General features: G+C 42.9%; 1 protein-coding gene across 3 annotated transcripts in view; it reads right to left on the bottom strand.

The window, feature by feature from the left end:
- unc13c (unc-13 homolog C (C. elegans)) overlaps window positions 1-20,913 on the bottom strand; it is a 105,019-nt gene extending 84,106 nt beyond the window's left edge. For 2 of the 3 annotated variants that reach the window (XM_030413846.1, XM_030413847.1), the window contains exons 1-4: window positions 20,282-20,913; window positions 10,018-14,454; window positions 974-996; window positions 270-316 (exon numbers count right to left, since the gene is read on the bottom strand). In XM_030413846.1, coding sequence (XP_030269706.1) covers window positions 270-316; window positions 974-996; window positions 10,018-14,260 — 4,313 coding nt within the window. In that variant the 5' untranslated portion in view covers window positions 14,261-14,454; window positions 20,282-20,913. The remainder of the gene's footprint in view (window positions 1-269; window positions 317-973; window positions 997-10,017; window positions 14,455-20,281) is intronic. The other variant, XM_030413848.1, reaches the window with a different exon arrangement.
- Window positions 20,914-23,446: the final 2,533 nt, after the last annotated feature.

Here is a 23,446-nt window from a genome sequence, read left to right as displayed (position 1 = left end):
TTCATGCAGACTTTCATCGTTAATCGTTCGTTAATGTCGACGTTTTTACAGATGTTGCGAAGGCACCAGGCATCTAATTCATCTCGTCTCCGTGGTATAGCACAAAAAAGGGAGTGCCATACCTTAATTGGGGCCGCGTGCCAGAGAGTCAGCATGCCTGTAATGTTTTCTGTTACGTGTGTGCCTCAACGAGGAGTCGCAAAACAGCGCGGCAGCTCAGATTTGCGTAATTTTGAACCGAACCGATCGAGAAGCGAGCCACCACTCACCCTCCAGTCTGCAAGCCGAGCAGTTTGGGATCCAAAAGACTGCGAGGCTGCGGAGAAAAGAAACGCACAATGTAAAACAAGGAAGTGCGAGGTAACTGCATCCAACTTAACACAAAGCAAACAGCAGCAAAAAACAAAACAAGGGAAATACACGGTAAAACATCACGTATTGGGGAGAATACAGTACATTTGGAGGTCAATTGAGGATAAGATAAATGATAGGAGAGGAGCTGTACAGCACGGGGAGAAGGGAGGGAAGCACCACAGGCACAAGACCAAATTATTCCACATCAATGTAATTTGTGGGCTCAAGACTGAGAGTTTTGTCGCTCTCGGTGCTTCGGGCCAGATTTGCCTATTGTGTAACGCTCCCTCCCCACTGACCAAAATGGTCAGTTTGAAACACAAATCATTTTTCTGAAAAAGAGAGGAACAAAAGGGACAACCGGCACAAAGTGACAGTAAGATGGCTCAGAGGCGCATGCTGCATTCTCTTTCATACCTACAGATACGGCATCGATTTATCTTCACAGGGAACAAACGCACTCACAGACACACTCAGGTAGATGTATTACTTCAAATCCGGTAAAAAAGGGAGAAACAAAACTCGCACACCGTCACACAACAAAACAAAACACAAGACATGCACATGCAAGGAAAATCACAAGTATCCACGCGGTTTATTATTAACAATGACTTAAAACCTGTGTGTCCAAAGCAGTGCTGTCTGGAAGGAGAAAATGACAGGAGGACGGAGCGTTAGGAGAGAGCAGCCCACTGGAAAATACACACAATTAGTTAGGACACTAATATACTATTACAGCCTGATGACACAATTCTGTTTTGCCAAACAATTTATGCAGAAACGGAGACAGAGTCAACACACCCCTCGGGGTGAATGGCTGTGAAAGGAAGCATACTGTATAAAGTTGATGCAGTAGAAAAGAAGCTCTGTTAGACAACAGAGGGCTCACAGCTAAAGGTTGATATTTGAATATCACTGCACGTGGAATATCTCAAATCAGTGCAGCATAGGTTTGAAAAATGGAGACTTTGATTGATAAGACCACATGAGATAACAGTCATGGCCATGTAGACGTGGCACATTAGATGAGAATAAGCAATTAGTATTATATTGCCATTTTAGAGATGAACTGTGAGAGGGCATGCCCTTTAAATAAGCAAGACTACAGAGGTGTAATTACTGTGCTATTGATCCACGGGTGATAAATGGCGGCATGGTCATGATCTAATGCTATACAAACAGAAAACAGCTGTTCGCTAGTGAAAGATCAACTCGCCCCTCCGATTAAAACGACGCGATACACCGTTTGCTGTCGGCGAGCAGATACTGCATCACTAGTGCAGCATGAGGCAACGACCACTGAGCTTGTTTCCATAATCTTCAAGTCATCGAGGCCCTTTCAATTTTTGTTTTGTCTCTTTACTTGAAAGTGGACACTGGTTAAAAAATCAGCGCAGCAAAATATCAATTCATAACCATTGAAATATTCATAGCCCTGTACCTGTGCGTTCATTGAGAAAGCGGTACATAGTAATTGTTGGATGCTGTTATCCAGAGTGCTTTAGAGGGCCATTAGTGTTCACCACAAGTGCTTATCTTTCCATGATGATGGTTCTCATGGAGGCACTGATAATTCAAAAACATTAAAATGCTTTCAAGTCCAATGTGAAACCAATTAGATAGTACAAATTCTTGAAAAGGATGATTTTCGTAGAGCACAGTACATTTTTGCGACAGCTGTGACAATATACTGACACCAAGAGCTGCACGCATGCAGAGACGCGGCACCCACAGAGGAGCTAAGCTGCAAGTCGGTACCATGGACAGCGATCAGCTAAGCTACTTTCAGCACCACTATACAAGATAGAGCCATCTCCTCTACCAGCGAGTCTGCAGCTGCACAAGATAAAGCCAGAGCACAAAGATAGGCTACAGGCTGCTGATATAAACCTCATTTCACCGGTACCTTAAATCTATGGAACGAAAATGTAATTGATGGTCGGAAACCTGTGTGTGTGTGTGTGTGCACTGTGGGCAAAGTGTTGAGATCTCAACAGTAGCAGTAAATCCTGAATTTCAGCGCCGACACACATGGTCACACACAGCACATAGATCAGAGCTCAGCGGATCAGAAAAGCCTGCACGTGGGTGATAGAACCAGGACCGCTACTCCGACACACACGAACATGTGTTCTTATACGGACATTCAGGTGAACATCTGAATGAACAATGAGGGACAAAACAATCCCCAGAGCAAATGTTTGCAACGAACGACTCTTCAAACCACCGATATGTTGAACATTAACCTATATTTTAGTTAACTTTTGAATCTTATCTCGTGACGACACTGTGCTTTTGCTCTGGTTAGGTTTTGGCACAACAACCACTTGGTTCGGATCAGGAAAAGATCACGTTTTGGCTTAAAATAGCTCTTTTGGTCGCCACAAACTTGGCTGGAGATGTCCAAAGGTCTTGTTAAATAAAAATGCCAGTTTTGTTGGCACAAACACACTAGACATCCAAACTTCCTGCCAATAATATTGTTGTTGGGTTTTTTGTCTCCACCTGACAGTAATGCGTTGCAATAACCTGAAAACTATCTTCTTAAAAATATCCAGTGGTGACTGGCTTACAAATGTTGAAACACAGTCTCAAACTGCAGTCGCCGCCTTGGCAGCATCTCGCCTTTAACTCCACCATCTCCAGCAAGTTAGGTTATAAACACAGGCAGGAGGATATATTTTCAAGGAGCTGATAAAAAGAAAAAAAAAAACCTGAGGAAATCAAGATGACAAAGCAGAGCACGACCTGCAACCATTGAAGTCGACAGTGATGACGGGATGGAGTTTGTACCCTTTAAGATGTAGTCTGGCTCATTGGAAAACAAAGAGACCCCCAAGACCCCAGCACAGAGCAGAGGTTGCCGACCTCACACTGAACACATCCTGATAAAAAAAAAATGTCCCATTGACAAGCCAACCACTGGCCACCACAAGTGTGACCATCTCAACTTTGCCTGTCATTCTTAATATACCAGTCACACCACACATAGACGAGCTCACCAGAGCAGAAAAGCCTCCAGTCCCGCTGGAGAAAACCAATTCCAGTCATGACAAACTGAATTCTGAACTCACTCAATATTTGAGAAACTTAACTTTTAGGATATTTAAGACCAGACTTCCTAACTTGACTTAACACCTTATAAAATCGGGGCAGGATTTAGATATAAAATCACAGAATATTAACAACAAAGGGGCAGTTTTGTGCCGGCTGGGTGTGTTCTCTGTTCACATGCCTTTAAATGGCCCATATTTCCATTCAGTGCCAAGGCAGGAATGAGTTTGACCTTCATGTGGTGCTGCATCAGTGCCATTCAACACTTTCACTTCTACCTAGAGACCAGGGGATGTGACTGCTACCAACACTCAACATGAGTTTATTTTAGGACAATCCTTACCTGACCTCAGCCAGCTTTGGCTGCTTAAATTTGGCAATAAAAAGGACTTTGTAAGCTGGCGTTTCTTCACCCGTGCTGAGATTCATGCTACTTTAAAATGTTATTAATATGATATTAAAATGTTATTCTTATGTCGTTAATTAATTGACCTGTACTTTGTCACTGAAATACTCACATTAGCCTACAAACTGATCTTTTTCATGGCCGACATTTTGAGATGTCAAAGTATTTCATCGACAGCCTCAACGTGATTAGTTACACCTGTGCTCGTCTTCTCCTCTGAAAATATGTAACATCACCATGAAAAACATCTAAGTTATTCACCCAAACTCAATGTAGTGTGCTTCCCATCGACTCCGCCACCTGCACACTTCTCAAAATTCCGTTATTCACCGACTAGCAACAGATAACAGCTAAGTTAGCTTAGCAACAAGTACCGTTAGCTGTTAGATCCCCAGGCCTCGTCCTACAGCCGTGGTGCTTCTCACAACCTTCCACCTCTAAACAAAACCAAGGTGATGCCAAGCAGCCGCCCTTCCTGCCCTGCTATGGAGACACAACATGTTTAAAAGACAATGTTGTTGTGAGCTTATCCTCTTTCTCTTTGGAACAAGCTAACCTCTCACCTGCTGCAGCAGCTAACATGTTTTGGTCCAGTGGCTTCATGGAAGAAGACATGTATGCCCATCGTCTCAACGCCACTCAGCTCTTGGTAAGTCAAGGCAGCAAACAAGCACACATGCCAAGATTGTCACTAAACAGTTTATTAATTTGTGGACCTTAAATGCTGTACCCATAATTAAACGCCACACTTGGAACTGGTAGGGTAATATTAAAGTTAATTACACTGCTAATGTGTGTACCAGCATAACTAAATCTGTGGAAGGAGGAATTAAATTTCATATTTGCAACATATTAAAAACCTCTTGTGTCTATTTCTTATTAATAGGTTTATGTATTATCTTTGATGGCAATTCAACATGAACACTCTCTTGTTGAGAAAATAGTGACTGTTATGATTATGCTGTTTGTTGATAAGGCCCCTAACCTAACTAACTAACTTTTCATTTTTTCTACCCTTGTCAAAAATTGCAACTTTTGCATATTGCACTTGGCCATATTGGGATTTTTGATTAATTGTACAGCACCAGGATGTATTCTGCATACACTTCATTTGTATATTTCTTTAATTTTATTCACATATTATGTAATACTGGATTTTCCATAACATACATTCTTCTTATAACTAAGATGTTGTATGTATTCATTGCTTGAATCCCTTTTATCGCTGTTTGGATCTTTAAACATTTGTGCAGACTGATACATACTGCTGCTAGATGACAGCAAAACCAGGACATTTCCCTACTACAGCTGGCAGCTCATACAACCGTATATTAAGCATCATTAATAATTTAACAAATTACTTACAGGATAACAGATTTATGATGAAAGCGGACCAAAGGAGGACATGTGTAGTGTGAGGTAGCCGCCCTCAAGGCTTTGACGTAATGAAAAGTCCTGGTTGCCTGTGCTACCAATTTGTTCCCTGCTTGTCCCTCTGATGACTCAAAACAATATGTGACTGTGCCGTTTCCTGCTATAGGAGACAAAACATCAAGTACAGTATATGAGTAATCTTATCACTCACTGTTCCCCTCAGCTCATATCTTTTTCAGCTATAACAACACACATGAGGCTGATGTCAGAGAGTTTATTTAGTTCAATTTCAGTGCAAAAATAGAATCCCCGTGGACATGAACCAGGAATAGAGCGTTGGGGTAAAAATTGGTTATCTGCCCGTATCTAATCAGAAATACAAATTGCACACATAAAGGCAACACTATTGCCTTGATCTAAGTTATTATGAAATTATTCTGCCATGAATTTTAGAGGAAAAGTACAAGCAAAATAGGACGGATTTGGCAAAAGTGCAAGCCGAAAAAAGAGTACAGTGTATTAAATGTCTAATCTGAAAGCCAGAGGTAATGTGTTGCAAACTAGATTCATAGCTCCTCCAAATTATGTGTGTGCTCTGTGGAGAAGAGGCTTTCCCTGTTTACAACAGTCAGCTAAATAGAGCAACATCGAATCAGTCAGTGCTTTGAATTGGATGGTATCACTTAAAAAACAACAACAGTGACTCCTGCGTTTCCTGCATCTGCATTTTTCATATCCACACTTTTCTCGAGAAATGGTTCACTAAGCATAAAGAGGGTCTACCTCCTTTGCTCCCCCAGGAGCAAGCAGCAAACTTCACTAGCAGCAGACCTCTATAAATATTCCAAGCAAGGCTGACCTGGTTACAGAATGCCCTTGGGAGTGTGAATTAGCATCTGAATACAGACGCTGCTGTAGCCAGTTGAAGACAGGCCTGGCAGGAGTGGCAGTACTGCTGAGACTCCCTTCACAGCTCCAACACAGACCAGCAGGCACGCTTCAGAGCACGAGCATGATGAGCACACATCAGCTACAGGAGATGAAGGCATAAAGCTAACGAGGGTGGGTAGAGTATGCCCGTCTGTTCTTCCATTCGGACAACATCTTCATTAGTATTATAATAAATTGAAACAATTGCTCCCAATGTCACATAGCTGCGTACTTGATGCAATTCTATCAAGGAAAAAAAAATGTAAATGTATTATAGGTCAGGTAGTTGTGGTAACAATATTCAAAGATGCTCAACACTGGTCAGACCGTAGCAATGGCTACACTTTATGTCTCAAACAAGTGCATTATGGGAATGTTTTGGATAGCGCTAGAAACAGTACGTCACTCAGGTTGTTACATGCACAGCTTAGTCGGATTACAGCCATAGTTCGACTATGCTACTCAATCAGACAACTGCAATTGTCCAAGTATACATGCCTGTGAGAAAATCGAATTATTGGACGAAGCATGTCATACCCTGGTACCCAAATGGCACTCTTGCTTGTGGTTATTTTGGAGGAAAGACGCCGCCGCCGTCCTTATACTTCCAACTCACGGCCCCGGGAAAAAAAGCTCGAGACTGCACAGAATGCAAAATCCAATCCAATCTGATAGAACATATACATGCACTAGTAATGCGACTATCAATCGAATAATCTAGATGTTTTAATCCGTCTATGAGAAATCCGATCCGGTCCAATTTTAGTCAGGTGTATACACGTATCTTAAAAGTCCGATCACAGTCGGACTAACCCAATAATTTGGCTTTCTTGAGTGTCATGTAAACGCACTGAATGATTTTGAAGCTGGTCTTTGCAATGCATGATTTTGTTTACCAGTGAGTTGCGATATCCTATTTAGTTCATAGATCACCTCAAAACAAAAGTGTACAAACCTTGTTAGTGTTATTGTTTCTTGTTTGTATGAAACAAAATGCATAAGATGCTCAGCAATCAGTAGCTCCAGTATTTACATTGACCTCATATCATCAAAGTAAAAACAAACTGGGAATTAATTAAAAAACAACCAAACACATCGCACTATTTTGAGGATAAATAAGCAAGGCTGGTTATTTCCTGTATGATATGTGGACCCAAAAAGTGACAGCACACCAGATTGAAGTAAACAAACAGCCGTCCTGTTGTTTAGAGTTACTCCAGTCTCACATTTAATCTCCTCAACACAACCTGTCTCAGCCTGTCTCAGTTACTTGCACTGTTTGGTAGAGTGAAAACAAATAATGGCCATGACATATGGACTCATACATCAGTTTTCACCCAACCAGCAAAGAACAATATGGAAACACTATAGGATGCTACAGACAAGGCCACTAAATGATTTATAGAGAGTAGAAGAAGAGAACCAAAAAAACTGTCAGTGAGTGGAAGAACTCGTCAGACATTTTCAATTGGAGTCATATGCCCTGAGTCTACTGCAAGCCTAACCTCGCACATGCAGGATTCAACAGTGACAAGTGAGTCAATCAGTCAATGAGTCAGTCAGTCATTTCAGCTCTTAACGCTCTTGCTGGTTCGACAGACAGAAGCAAAAAATCAAAAAGGACAATCACAGTCTGTAAAAAGCAAGAAGTCGCAGTTCAGAAATTCCAAAGATATGTCCAAAGATAAGGATTTAGGATTTAGACTCATGTTGCCATTACAATAACTATCCATCAGAGAGCAAAGTTCCCCACTTAGCATGCATTGGCTATGGTTCTTTAAGAATCGGGCGGATTTATGTTACATGTGATGTTGAAAAACAAGTGTAGTGTATACTACCAGATTTTTAAACTCCAATATCAATATAATCAGTTCTATGGTTTCAAAATATCCATCATCAATTGCACTTTAATTTCAGAATTAATGGGGCACACCTTCTGCCTGTATTCTCATGGTATTAATATGGATGAGTGAGTGCATAAATTAAAAGCAAAAGGAATTAAATGTGAGTGCATATATCGCCCACGGTAATAATTTTTGATGATAATGTATGGTATTAAAATCTCATACAAGCTGCAGTTTGTTGGTTTTAAAGGTTGGTGAGCAGGGTCACGTTCAACCATATGACAGAGAAGAGAGCTCTCCTAATTTAAGAGTTTCAGTGGATAACAGTGATAATTTTTATTCTCTGCAGGGTGTTTGGCAAATATAGTCACAGAGAAGGTTTGTGCATGCGTCTGTCAGTCTTCATGTGTAGCCTGTATTCCCTGAACTACTTTACCTCACCATGAGTACCACAGTTTCAGCTACATATGTAGGTCAAAAGCTTTTTCATTTTAAGTAAGAGTGGAAATTCCCTGGTCTCCTTTTTCATTCTCTTTGAAAGACTACTTCTTCTTCAGTGAATCAATCTTAACAATTTAAACTCCTGTGGTGATTATAAATTGCGTTATTTTTTAGGTAAGCAGTGATGCATCAGCTACACAGCATATTGATTCAAGGCAACTACTGCAGGGCGGAAAAAGTATGATATAAAAAGGCAAATGAGCGTATTGGCAGAATAGTCTTCTATGTGTATAAAATATCACTAATTTAAAGCACTGTAGGGCAAAAACCAGGGACATCCAGAACATTTTCAGTGGTATATGTACAGACTTAATTGTTTTCAATGCGCCACTATAATGACAAACAATAACAGACTCTTGTCATGTTTTTATTCATTGTGTGGAATTGATGGTAGTTTTGTAGGTCATCCCAACTGTAGCTTTTGAGGTCTATGAAATTTTAATGATAAATGATAAACCTCCAGAAACATGTTTGACAGTCTTATCTCTTGAGCCACAGTCCGCTACAAGAGCCATCTAGCCCTGCGCCAGTGGAATATGAATACAAAGTCAATGCCACCAGAAACACTGCCGTCCACCTTCAGAGAGAGTCCACTCCTCAGTTTCTCAAGTAAATTACCAATTCAAAGAGAGATCCTTCGAGTGGATCAAAGTCAGAGCGTCCCATAAATCTAACCATATTAAACTAGCAAGATTAAAGTCTTTGCCTTGCCACCACCAAAGAAATCAGACAGAACTCAGACTTTCACTAAGAACACAGAGGACCCAGTAGATGTTAAGGACTACCACATGATACTAAGAAACTTGTCAGGAATAAGCCAACATCTAAGACATAAGAGTTGATTGCAGTATCTTCTGAGCGCAGCACAAGTGTCCATGTTTGCTTGTTGTCTTTCAGACAAATCTTAGAAAGCAGCCACTGATAATTGCTCTTAAGGTTTCAGGTGGTTGTAACAACTTGTTAATGTTACTACTGCTATAGTAAGTAATATAGTAATATTTATCACCTTTTATTCCTTCATATCTCTCATGCCCATGCCGCTGTGCAAGTCACTGCACCATGTCAGCCTCTTGATGAGGATTGACGTCGTGTCCCCCACTGATTGACAGAAAATTGGATGTGGAAGATTTCATAGCCCCTTTCTTTTAAAAATTTAAGAGAGGGGAATTCTTCTCTCCAGGGTGTCTGAAATTTGGTTAAATATTCTTTCTCCTCTCCATTTCTGTGTCCATCTCTCACTCACTAAGGAGGACAAGGCGCAACAGCACAGCAGACTACACACTGTAGAGAGCAAGAAAAAGGTTGCGATAACTAAAAGTGGAAAAAGTGTGAAAAATTGTCATAAATTGGGAGAAATACAGGATAATTGTGACCCCCGGAGGAAACCGAAAGAGGGCAATGAAAAACTGGAGTCTCCCAAGAAAATCAGGATAGTTGGCAAATATGTTTATATGTGTTATAGAGGAACAAGGTTATGACCTGCCATGAATTGCCAATGTAAAGCCTTGTACAAAATCAAAGTGACACTGTGACAAACAAAAAGAAGAGTCATACCCCCTGCCAGGATCTGCTGCTCCAGTTCAGCCATCTGTTTCCTGTAGGCCCTCAGTGCTGCCTCCTTAAATGTTGGTCGAATGCGTTTCTTGGGTGGGGCCTCTACGGGTTTCTCCTCTGGAACATTTTTGTTTTCGTCTTCCTGCTGTTCTCCAACTTTTACAGACACCTCAGTGGCCTCCTCTGCTATCTCCTCTACCTCCTCTAACTCCTCGTCACCCTCCTCCATCTCCTCTGTCATATCATTGTCCTCATCTGGTTCTTCTACATCTACATACTCCACCATTGCATCATATTCAGCAGTGTCCTCAGTGAGTTGGGTTTCATAATCCTCACTGTACTCTTCATCATACTGCTCATCCAAACTGCAATCATACTCCAGAACACGTGCCTGTGTACTTGCTTCATAGTCCTCTGTGGCTTCAAAATCTTGAGCAGCGTCAAAATCCTGAGAAGCATCATTGTCTTGAGAGGCCTCAATTTCATCGGACACATCATAGTCCTGAGAAGTCTCAGTCTCCTGTGTGGGCTCATCTGTCTCCTCTGTCTCATTAGCATTAGTTCTGTTCTCCAAGTTAGCTAATACCTGCTCCATCACTTCAACATAGTGGGTCTCACTGTCTACTTGTTGTTCCCCAACTTCCTCCTCTGCACCTGTTTTCTTGTCCTCTGCCTTGTAGGTGACAGGCTCTGTGCAGACATCTGAGTCTCCTGTAGTACTAGAGTTATTTACACCAGAAGTGGACAGGGTGCGGAAACGCCCCATAAATGAAGAAGGGGGGTTAGTGGGCTCTTCAGGGGGAGCAGGGGTAGGCTGTGCACCAGACTTCCAAACAACCTCCAGAGCTGACTTAGCCCTCTGCAGTGTAGACCCAAAGCCAAAGCCAAAGGACTTCTCACTGAGATCTATGCTGAGCCTACTGCTCCAAGACTTAGGAACCTCCTCAACCTTCTCTGTTCGAATCTCACTCTGACTGCGGTACATAGTTGAAGACTTATTCTGGGTCTGGTGAAAGCTGTGATTGACATCCAGTTCTGGAAATTTTTCCCTTTCTTTAGGAAGTGTTTTAGAGCCTTCCTTAACAGCATTTTTACTTACTACTTTGGGTGTTTCTTTAGGGACTACTTTGGGTGCTTCTTTAGGGGCTTCTGTTGGGGAAGCTTTAGGGCTCTCTTTAGGTGGCATGTTAGGGGTCTCTTTAGGGGGTAACTTAGGACTCTCTTTAGGAGTTGCCTTCGGGGCTTCTTGTGGTGGAATCTTAGAAACCTCTTTAGTGGGTACTTTACCAGTCTCCTTAGATGTTACTTTTGGCATCTCTGTTGGGACTTCTTTTGGCGGTAGTTTTGAAGCCTCTTTGTTAACCTCTTTAGCAACAACTTTTGGACCTTCTTTAGATGCAACTTTTGGACCTTCTTTAGATGCAACTTTTGGACCTTCTTTAGATGCAACTTTTGGACCTTCTTTAGATGCAACTTTTGGACCTTCTTTAGATGCAACTTTTGGGGTTTCTTTAGCAATGACTTTTGGGGGTTCTTTAGCAATGACTTTAGGGGATTCTTTAGGTGATTCTTTAGGGGACTCTTTAGGGGTCGAGACAGGGCTCTCAAATGGGGTTATTTTGGGGCTTTCCTTAGGCGACTCTTTAGGACTTTCTCTAGGAGTCATTATTGGGCTATCTTTTGGGGTCACTTTAGGAGTGACTTTAGCAGCCTCAGTAGAAGTTACCTTAGATGTTACTTTAGATACTTCTTTAACAGTGGGCTTTGTGGCATCTTTATGTGTGAGTTTAGGGATGTCTTTCTGGAGTGCTTGAGAGGATTCTTTCGCTGCCGATTTCTGAATATCTTTAGATGACTCTTTAGGAGCTGCTTTAGAGGTCACTTTAGGTGCAACTTTAGCAGATATCTTGGGGTTTTCCTTTGGCAATATTTTGGTGTTTTCTTCTTTCTGAGTCAATTTAGTTTGTTTATGTGTCACTTTAGCTGTTGCTTTAGGGGCATCTTTAGAAGATACCTTAGTGCTTTCTTTTGTAGTCACCTTACATCCCTCTTTAGACTGACGGGCAGGTGTCTTGACAGACTCCCGTTCTGTGATGGGAGGAATAATGTGGGTAGTAATAGGTGGTAGGGGAGATTCCCTGTCGAGCATCATGAATTCCTCATCTCCTTCAAATTGTAAGTCAACCTCCTGACATTTAGTGATGTTTTCTGGAAAACCAGGGATAGTTGATGGGTCAAAGGGACTGCTGACCTCTATGGAGGCTTCCAAGCCAGAGTCAGCGCCCTGCTCCAGATGATGCCAGTCTTTCCAGGGTGAAAGGTCACCTTGCAAAGAGACCTGGGAGCCACTGTAGTGGCTTCTGTCCCCAGACATGCAGACAAGTCCATTGCTCACTCCACTGTCAATGGTTTCTGTAGTCTCAACCTCATTGTGTTCATAGGTTTGACTCTCATCACCAAGTTGATGACTAGGGCTAGCATACCAAGAGGATGCCATGTCTTCTTGTTTTCTCTGCCACAGTTCCTGATCTGAGGAGGACAGCAGGGAGCAGCCATTGGCCCGTGTAAAGTACTGACTCTCTGAAAAGTCCTCTGAGTATGACTGGCAAAGTTTTGAGCAGTCGGACTCAGAGCGGCTGAGTTTGGGGGTGGAATAGTCACTCTGGGAAAGCCAACCAGGGGTCAAATCAGAGTAGTAGGCCTTTCCGTGCTTGTCTGGGTCATAGTAAGTGTCATCAGCATAGTGAACTGTGCCTGAGTAGCCTGCTTCATCTCCTGACCTGCTATGGTCGTGGGATCGCCGCTTTTCTGATTTGCCCTTGTGTACTGGCTTTGAAATTACCATTGCATATTTATTTCTGCTTAATTCATCCAACTCTTTATCACTGTCCATTGAGTCCCAGTCATCACTCTCCACTACTTTATCCTTTCCTGAGACCTTTATATCCATGCTTTCATAGGTTTGTGAGGAGGACATTGCTTTGTCTTTTCTCTCCTTCCCATCATGAGTTAAGCTATCAGTAGAGACTGTAATGCCTGTTCCTTTTAGTTTATAGCATTTTTTCAAGACTACATCCCTATCTTGGGGTGTTGCAAAAATAACAATAATTGGGCGGGGTTTTGCATTAGAACATTCTCTTTGTTGCCCTAACCTATGAGCAAGCTCAATTTTAATTGTTTTATGGGCATCAATGAAACCCATTTTGTCTTTTAGTACTTTATATATTAGAATCTCTGTTTTCTCTGGCTTCTCTTCAGGAACATTGATGAATCGCAAGGTTGAATTATTGGCCTGGTGGCTAATTTGTTTTATGTAGTCATGAATATCACGAGTTTCTCTTCTAGACTGGACAAATCCTGAACGAAGTTGCTCAATCTCACTCTGAACTACTTCAACACTGCTAGAGATCTCATCAATGGAGCTTTTTAGGGCATTCACATGGCCACGTAATTCAGACAGTTCTGTTTCTATCTGACTGATACCCTGAAGCTCCTTAAAGATCATCTCCATTACATCTTGGGTCTGACTGATGCAACCTGTGGAGGAGGAGCCAGGCTCCAGGGTTGAGCTCTTTTGCTGCCTTCCAGCACGATCCAAGGACTTGCTCCTGATGCCCAGGGTTTTCCTCCAATTGCTCACCTCGGAGTCTGAGGAGACACATTCCTGACTCTTCTTCCATTTTCTTAATTTGCGTAGAGCACCCAGCCTAAGTGTGTGTAGACTAGAGCGTTCCACTCGTTCACCCTCAGAACTGCCATCAGAAGGAGCCAAACTGATGAGGCTCTTCCTGTTTCGTCTTACTGGCATAGTGTATGATTTATGCTCATCAAGTCTCCTGACAGGTTTTGGCTCACTCAAGGAGTCAGAGTAACTACTATCAATTGAAAGAACCTCAGGAAAGATACTTTCATTGTTATTCAAAAAAGGAGCGCTTTTCGGGAGTCCATTTGCAATAGCTACCCGATAACTGAAAGTAGGTGACAGGGATGAGCAGTCGTTCTTCCCGTCGTCTTCTTCAAGCGATATGTTACGTGCCGAAGAGCATTTGGAAATCTTTTTAACTGTAGTCTTTAGTGTGGTAGAGAGAGTTAGATTGTGTGCTTGCAAATCAGTGGTCAATTTGGGCTCTTTATTTTCGCTTCTCTCTTTCTTCTTGATTGGGTTTGCCAGTTTCTTTGTAAACATTCCTTTGCAAATCTTATTAATGTAGGATGATATAGTCTTTATTAGAGCAGAAACCATGGATGGCAATCCTGTGGACTGTTTTTTATCATCCAGTGAAAGAAGTTGGCTGAGAATACAGCAGTGATGAGCCAAGCACAATCAACCTGTGCTTGACAGTGGGACCAGCTCGCAATCTCTAAAACCACTGTCCACAAAGAGGCTCATTAAAAGTTTTAAATCCAGTTGTCTTCTTCCAGAAAAGGAACATCTCCCTGAAAGACAAAGAAAAATAAGAATATTTACAATTTGGTTATAGATTCCCACATCACACTTAGCACAAACAGAAGAATGTAAATGTCAAACTGCTCAGTTTAGAAACTTATTATACAAAGAAACTGATGATTCAGAAGACTCAGCCATAATAGACACCATTTAAAGTGTATGCCAAAGGTACTAATGCAGAGAGAGCAGGAGAGACAAAGACAGAGACTGAAGTATGTGCTTGTCTGTGGGTGCAAGTAAGGGGGTTTGAGGGGTAATCAATTGCACGTGTGTATGCGTAGATTCGTGTGTATGTGTCAGTCAAGGTCAATAGACCCACTGGCTGCATTGATGTATCCAGCTTCTACAGGAGTATACATTATTCTAATTGCCTCTGTGCTACAATACTCTTGACAGAGTGTGTGAAACACAGGGAGCACCAAATCAAACCATGATTGTACCTCAACATTGTGTTCACCATATATAGATATCTAGCTGGATGCAAAATCAGCTCAGCTAAAGATGATATTTGGTCTAAATACAGTGGTACAATATATCAGTTGTGCTGGCTATATGCAACTTATTCATTATAATGATGAGGATGATGTGCATGCTTTCACTGATTTAGATTAATTTAATGACCCATGTTGTCATACATTTAATGTCCCAATTAGTTTAATTGGAATTGTTCAGCACCTGAATCGGTTAGGTATCATAATGAATATGTGCAGCAGATTATATTGCTACAAAGAGAACAAAATGGCCATCTTAGTCTCACGGAGAAGAGGTCATAGACTCTGGAATGACTCTGCATAGTGCAATACCTTCAATAGCTTGGAGTGGTTCTGATAGGTTTATGTTTCTATAGAGTAAAACTGGCCAACTGAGTCCAAAGTGGGATGTTTGTTGTGCAGAGGATCTGACAGCTGCTCCACATTAGTTCTGGGGTTTAGAGCTTGATGTGTCTACAGTCTCATGACCACAGAGACATGCCCACTTTAAATGAGCTGTGAAACACAACATCACAGTTAGCTTTTATTGCAGGGCTCTGAAGAATGACCAGGCATTAGCAAATATTGCTTAAGTTTGCCAGCATAGATGTCTATGCAATTTCTGCCAGATTCAAGTGAATGAATCCAGGAGCTTGACTATTTGTTCACTTGACAGAATAAGGTTTGAGGCAGGTCTGGGGCAGAAATGTTTTTAAAAGTAAAAGATTTTTTAAATTAATATTGAAAGGTATTATGAAGTAGTACCAATTGTAATGGACGAGCTGCAATTTACTGACTGCCGTATGAAGTACTTAAAACCATCCTTCAAACATTAATTAAACATTCCTTGAGAATTATGGCTCATTACAGGTCAGTCATGAAAATAAGAGAAAAGCAGCATAGAAAGTTGTCATTTTAGAGCTAGAAATGGAACTAAAACAGAATGAGGTAACAAGGGACTACAGTATATTTGAAAGTATGAGAAGGTTCATGACTCAGCGCTCTTGAAGACTGGCTTCACGCCAAGAGCAGCCTTTCGCAACTGATGGGTCACAACCCAAAACTACCCCTCCCATAAATACAGCACATAAGATATTGTTTAAACATGTACTGACATTCGGCCTCAACTACTTTCACTGACATTTTGAGCTCTCATAGAAATGTTTGTCTCCAAGCTGCATGCAAAAACTGAGAGATTCCCAACCATTCCCAACCAACTTGTGTTAATCAGTGAGCAGCTGAGGGTTAAGTGCCTTGCTCAAGGGAAACTGTAGGGTAGAAAAATGATAGTTCATTCACTTTCTCCAGCAGGATAAGTGAATAAGACATTTTTATGGGATTCTTGTGTCCATAAAATAGTTAATGGCTTTCCAATTTTTTCAATCAATTTGCAATTTAGTTGAATATTTCAAGCCGCAACACACCCACACAGACATTTTCACTTCTGTGGCCTAATTAGACATCTTCTCAGGACTGTGTTTGTGTGAACTGACTGCACTTGACTGTCATCTCCCTCAATCTCTAGTTAGTTTCGTTCTATCTGTTGTAGCGGAAAAGTTACTCTGTTATCATTCTCATCTTTGGTGACATCACTGAATTCCCAGCACAGCTCAGCACAACTTTTAACCTGAGCAAAGGTCTAATTAATCAGCCAGAGTAATTGAAAACGCCTATGTGGGTGCACTCGGCTTTGCTGATTGAGAAGCGTGGTGACTATGGAGGATTTCAGCATGATGAACTAAGACAAGAATATTAATATTATACAGTCTTGAGAGGCACTATTTAATTAGTTGGAGAACAAGTCTTTTACTTATAATCAGTCAATCTTTTCCCAGTCAGGGATTTTTTTATACCATAGGGTGTTCGAAACAGCCTGATTGTATAATAATTTACTTATTTATTGACTACACAGTTGAAAAGCACAATATAATAAGCAGAATTGAATGTGGGAATGGAATAAATATGAAACTGAAAAAAATATACGACCAAACTATAAATGACTTACAAATTTGGGTGGCACCATAACAGATTAAACAAACTAAATCAATTAGGTGCAAAACAATTGCAGGAATATGGTGAATGATAATAATAACTGACAACCTTTCTTAGCCAAAGACAGCAAGTATTATTACCAGTTTATCAGTTTATTACCTACAGTAGATGGCGGTCAAGACATCCCCAGTTTGGGGAATCAAGTAGGAGTACCACCACAGATGGTAAGCAATGTACTGCTGTGGACAGGGGCAGCAGCAAAAAATGGAGTCCAAAAATAGTGGAGGGAACTTCCTGAAAAGTTAAGCCAGTGCATTGCCTCTGACCTACATTATTTCTCTTGGCCAGCAGGTGGCGACTCCACAGTATGTTGGTCATTTTGTAAAAAATGGTCCCATTTAGAGCGAAATGGACGATGAAGCAGGGTTTTCGTTTTTGTGTGTGACCGACTTGTGACTGACAAGTCATTGGACACAACATTTGCTCATCCATCCACAGCTGAATCTCTGACCCAAACAACTGATTCGTAGTATAATACATTGTGTGTTATATGGTTGAGAAAAAGTTGTGGCAAAGGCACCTCATTAAAATCCCACTTTGACTAATCTGAGCCAACCTTCAGTTGTCCAAAACTCAGCTACAGTCTCTAGGGAGTTGCCTGGCTGATTATCGGGGCCAATATTCAAAATGTTTGCGATTACCAGATCAGTGTTTTTTGTGTCCGATAGCCAATAAAGTAAATCAATTTAAAAATGCAATACTTTGGTTGATGCAGAATCCGTCCGTTGTCTGCAGTCACCATTCTGTGGTCCCGATCGATGTCCCACCCATGACAACATCTTATTGGTTACACGTCACAAGTATAAGATGTGGAGTGAAAGTATAAAGTAGTGGAAAATGGAAATATGCAAGTAAAGCACCTCCAAATTGGATAGTATACAATTGATTGTATACAATCTGCTGGTTATTCGACAATTTCAGGCTGAGATATTTATTTTACTATGAATGTGTATCAGTTAAAAAAATCAGTCAACGTTCTCCTTGATTAGGAAAAAACGGCATCACCCTAACAACACTCTATCAGGCGATCCATAACAATCATGGCTGAGAGCATCTAGAATATGTCACTGTTTACTGTAGCAAAGCACTGCGCTGCACTCTGTCTGGACGAATCACACTAAGAGAGTACTAGTGTTTAATGAGTGTTGATTACCTATTAGGGGACTGCCGTTCTCTTTACAGAGCCAACATCCTGACATCTGCATGTTAAGGTTTGACAAATGAAGCATTCACCCACTTCTAGAGCTAGAGTTGATAGGCAAATGACTTGATAATACCCAAGAGGTATCGCCTGTATCATGCCATTAGGGGGTAATGATGCAAGAATTAGGAGAAAGGGATGACAGATAACTAGATCACCTTATCCCACTCGTGCGTGTGAGCTACAAATGAAATGGTATCATTTATTCCGAGCCAGCATGACGAGAGCATGTGAGAATGATATTACATACTGGGTTATCTTGATCTGCGGTAGCTCCTCTATTGTTCATATAAGCTGATTCAAGTATTGAACTCTTTCTATAGCACCTATGCAGTGATCAGTGGACCGTAGCTATTGGTTTTTATAATAGAACGAGTCATAAACAATGAATTTATCTCAGAGGCATTTGCTCACACACACACAGTCCCTTTAATCGGTTGTAATTATTGAGGTTACACATCAACTGACCTGGAACATACAATAATGTGTTTTTAGACATGACATAACATGTTCAAACATGTTAACAAGCTCTACAGCTGGTGACATTCCAGTATAAGATTTTTGGGTTTCTGTTTGAGGCCTTTGACCAAGGCACCAGACCTCAAACTGCTCCAATGTGTGTGTTCCTTGACAGCTACTTGTGTAGTATGATGTAAAAAAAGTTGTTCCACAATCAACATGCTCGGGGGGAATATGAGTGTCCCCAAAACAAAATCGTTGCCATGAAAGAAAATCTGGGAATTCCTGTGGTCCTGAGGTAGAGCCCCTCCCATCTGTGAGTCACACTAGAGAAACCTCCAGAGAAAAGGGGGAGCACCTCAACCACACCCACTCCCTGTGCTTTGAGGCTCTGCTTCCCGGGGCCCTGCATTACTGCCCAGGGACCAATTTCACTCTTTTTCCTAATGCATCCAATGAGCAGTGCACTCTCAACACACTCCATTTCTCACAGTCCTACAAATCTCTGCCACTCTCCCTTAAATGAAAATGAGTGTCAGTTGGAGGCATGCTAACCTATTTTCTCACCGTAGTACAATCTGCTCTCTTCTCCTCACAAAAACCAGAGTATGCCAATTGGTGGTTATTATACTGCAATTATACTGCATGCTGCGATCTGCGGCTCATTCTCTCATCATCCTGTCAGAGACTGAGGGAATATTTTATGCAAACCTTTAGAAATGTATGAGAGATGCTCGTGTGTTACGTCATGTCTCCAGAACACATGATTGTGGATTATTGCCCAGTGTGGATTAGTGCACGTGTGTGTGTGTGTGTGTGTGTGTGTGTGTGTGTGTGTGTGTTTGTTTGTGTGTGTGTTCGCGCGCGCCCATGTGTGCAGCCGTGCGTGCACACACATGTGCGACATGCATGCCTCCGTGCATGATTGCTTTTAAGCATGCATTTCTGTGCTCTCTGAGAGACGAGCGGAGCGGAGCAGAGCAGCGGGGGGGGGGAGATGAGTGTGTGAGGGTGTGTGCATCCTCGGATCGTATTGCCCTCACGCCCATCCTCGGCTACATTCTACCTCCCTTCCCCTAACCTGTGTATTTTCCCAACAGTGGAATATCTGCCTGCAGCCCTAGGACACCAGCCAACATCACAACAGATTGTCTCCCCTCATAAATCAAAATATTTCCATTTCTTTGGCCGGCAGGACGAGTGGCAGTCTCATCGCATTTGCCCAGTGTGAAACAACAGCATTGCTCACATGCGTCCATGTGCATAACAACATAGGAGAGGTGTGAATGAGAGCAGTGGGCCATTTGTGGAATCGACAGTGTTTGTATCGGACGTGGATTATTATTATTTTTTTTTTTATTAAGAAAAGACAACAGAAGGATCACTAACACTTACACCTTCTGATTCTTGTGTATTTTCACCTCAGCTACATGGACAGATGACTCCATCTAACCGCACCATTCTCAAAGAACGTTTCATTATTCCACTGACAGGGCCACAGAGGGAGGGGAGGGAAGCAACAAGAAGATACAGGATGAAGTCAAACAGTTAAGATCCCCCCCCCACCACCCCCCACCCCTCCCCGCCATGCAAACAGGCATCCGGCGCCCAAACGGGCTCCGCCGCTGCACATACCTGGTTGTGTCAAATCCCCGCGCAGGACGCCAGCTTTTAAGAGAGCAGAGCGAGCCGTGTGGAGCCGATTCCCCGGTTTCAGCGAATGGTCGGTGCGAGGAGAGCAGCCGGGGAGGGGAGGGAGGGGAGAGAGCGGCTCGGTGCGCAGCTGCCTGCTAATACCAGAGCTCACAGCATCTCTCCGCGTCCGTCAGACGCCACATCCCACTGCCCTGCCTCCGCGCACAAACGCACACACACCTCTCCTCCATGCCACCTTCTGCATCCCGCCGCTGTTCTCTCTCGCTCCTCTTGCTGTGCGCTCCCCCCTGCTCGCTTAATGGGGGGGCCCGAAGACGCTGCCTTTTAACGCCACAAGCGGCTGGGTTTTATTTGCTCCCCGACTGACACACACACTCACACACACACACACACATACATACACACACGCGCGCGCGCGCTCAGATACACACACCCCAGCTCGTAGACAGTGTCACAGCACGGGGTGTCTAGTCCAAAAATGGATGCAGACGGGTGGCGGTGTCGCTGATGGGGAAGGCAGACAGCGCTACTGCTGCTGCTGGATGCCCAGACTGAAACTGTGCTCCACGGCTGGAGAATGTCTCTCCCTCCCCTGTACTAAACTCTCTCTCTCTCTCTCTCTCTCTCTCTCTCTCTCTCTCTCTCTCTCTCACTCACTCACTCACTCACTCTCTCTCTCTCTCTCTCTCTCTCTCTCTCTCTCTCTCTCTCTCTCTCTCTCTCTCTCTCACACACACACACACACGATAACCCAAAACACACACATACACACACACACACGGGCTTGCGCGCTGAGTGAAAGAAAAAAAAGAAAAACAGGGATGGGGAAGTGAGTGAGGATGAAGAAGTGTGTGTGTGTGTGTGTGTGTGTGTGTGTGTGTGTGTGTGGCTGGATAACTGTCTGATCCCAGCACCGCAAGAACCCTACACATTCCGATGGAAACATTCCAGTGATGTAATAGGTCAAAAAGCCTCGAACACCGCAGATCCCGCACACTGAAGAACAGTGTTAGGCTTCAGGGGTATTGCTTTAAATTTTTTCGTCAGGGGCGCGTGCCTTTTGTCGTGCACGTGCGCCACTGCTTTTACGCGTGCGCGCGCGAGGGGTTCTTGGGCATGCCCGCGGGGCACGGGGAGCGCACTTTCATCTCCTTCCGTCAAAACGCGCACTTTCTAATCCGACCCAGCCTCCAGTCTCCACAGAGCACCTTTTCCCATCCACGCACACACGCCACACATCATCTAATTACGTCTCTCACTGGAAATGTCGTCATACATGATCGCTCATCCGCGCGGCAGATTAGTCAAAGATGTAATCTGCTGTATTAAAACACCATCAGCGTCGTGCAAAGGCGCGCGGGGCCGGGATTCACAGCCGTGCAACCAAAAATCAATTATTTAAGAGTGAAAAATACACTCGCGACAATAAAGGCAGTCCGACGGAGGCAATTTTAGCCAATTGCTCTAATCTGTCCTTGTGTGACATTTGGCTAATTGAGGCTTTAATTTCGCGTTGACAGGGACAAATGAAGACGGACACAGTGAAATGAAAACATTGCAGGTAGAGTGTCACATGATGGTCCATATCATTTCACCCACTCCCCCCAGCCTTGGTGCTGATTAAGCTCCAAATAAAAGCCATCTCCCCCCTTCTTCCCCCCTATTTCCCCTCCCCGCTCCCCCGTGCGTGAGTCTGCCTCCCTCTGTCAGTCTTGCTCTCCCGTCTCAGCTGAGATGTGTGTCATGCGTTCCTCCAACAGCCACTAATTGTCTGGCCTTCTAGCGAAATCACATTTCCCTCCCTCTCTCTCCTTCTCCGTCACATGGGAGAGAGGTAGGATGTTGGGAGATGTGTGCGGTTGTGTGCGCAAGCGCCTGCAGATGGGGGCTGGATGAGAGGGGAGAGAGAGGGGGGGCGGCGCAGATGCTGATGCTGTGTGTGTGTGTGTGTGTGTGGCTGCTGATCGCCCCCTGCCGGCGGTAGAGGCAACCGCACCCTGCATCGTCAGCTAGCGTTGAGCCCAATCTGACCCAAATGATCCTCTCCAATTACTGCAGCGCTTGTGTTCAGGCAAAGATATCAGAGAAAATGCTCATTTATTGTAGAATCTGACACGGCTCAGTTCAAGTGTTAATGTGATCTAAGACTATGGTAAATTAGTTTTGTCTGGAAATATATTCAATTCTGTCACGATTAATGCCTATCGGTACCAAAATCCATTTCCCTACAACAACAACAACAATGCCTACTGCTGTGGCTCCATTTCAGTTTCATCCTCCAACCCTTCCTCTCTCGTGTATTTCACTCTCCCACTTTCTGCCTTCTCTGGAAACAGAGATCCTTGCTCCCGTTTGTGCCTTCAGCTGCCAAGGGACAGCTAGCCAAGACTCCCGAGGTCTTCTCCACCTCCATCCCCCACCCTCCTCTCCTCTCTCCAGCCCTTGCCTCTTCAAGCTTGTGTAACAAATATCGTCCATTCTTTCTCCCATTCTGTCTCTCTCAGATCTTGATGGCGCTTAGTGTAAACACATTCCATATTAAACACATGCATGTCTTCAATTAATAATGCTTTTTTTTTCTCGCTTTATTGTGGATTTAACTGTTGACAGGGAGTATTTTCTCTACTTTTCAGCAAAATATCCTGATATATGGAGGTTTAACAAGCAGTCCTTCTTTAAATTCCACTGAGCCGTTAAAAACAAGTTTTGTTACAGCTGTCAATCATTCTATACAAAGATACTATAGCGTCATTTGAAATTCAAGTTCAGTCAGTCCGAGTGCTGATTAGAAGGGAAACAAACTTGAGTTGCATCTGTTATTTCTGAAATAGCTCCCGGCTCAAGGATGTCTGACTTCTTTTCCTGGACTGCCAACAGGCTTTTAAGAAATCACTCAATCTGTTATGCTCATCAATAGAATCACATGCATCCCATATAAAATCATGTCAACGTGACATCGTAATTCAGAAGATGATTTTCCTGCTGTGCAGAGCTCACTTAATCCACCTTTTAGATATTATTGTCACATATGAATCCATCTTCTACCCTCTTTGACAATGTACCACCATCTGTTCTGAAAGATTTACTGACACTATTGGTCTCAGTCCACATGTGAAGAGCTCTCTTACAGCTGTGTCCCATACT

This window comes from Sparus aurata, chromosome 4, assembly GCF_900880675.1.
Source record: "Sparus aurata chromosome 4, fSpaAur1.1, whole genome shotgun sequence".
Lineage (NCBI taxonomy): Eukaryota > Metazoa > Chordata > Actinopteri > Spariformes > Sparidae > Sparus > Sparus aurata.
This window is presented reverse-complemented; position numbering and strand designations above follow the sequence as displayed.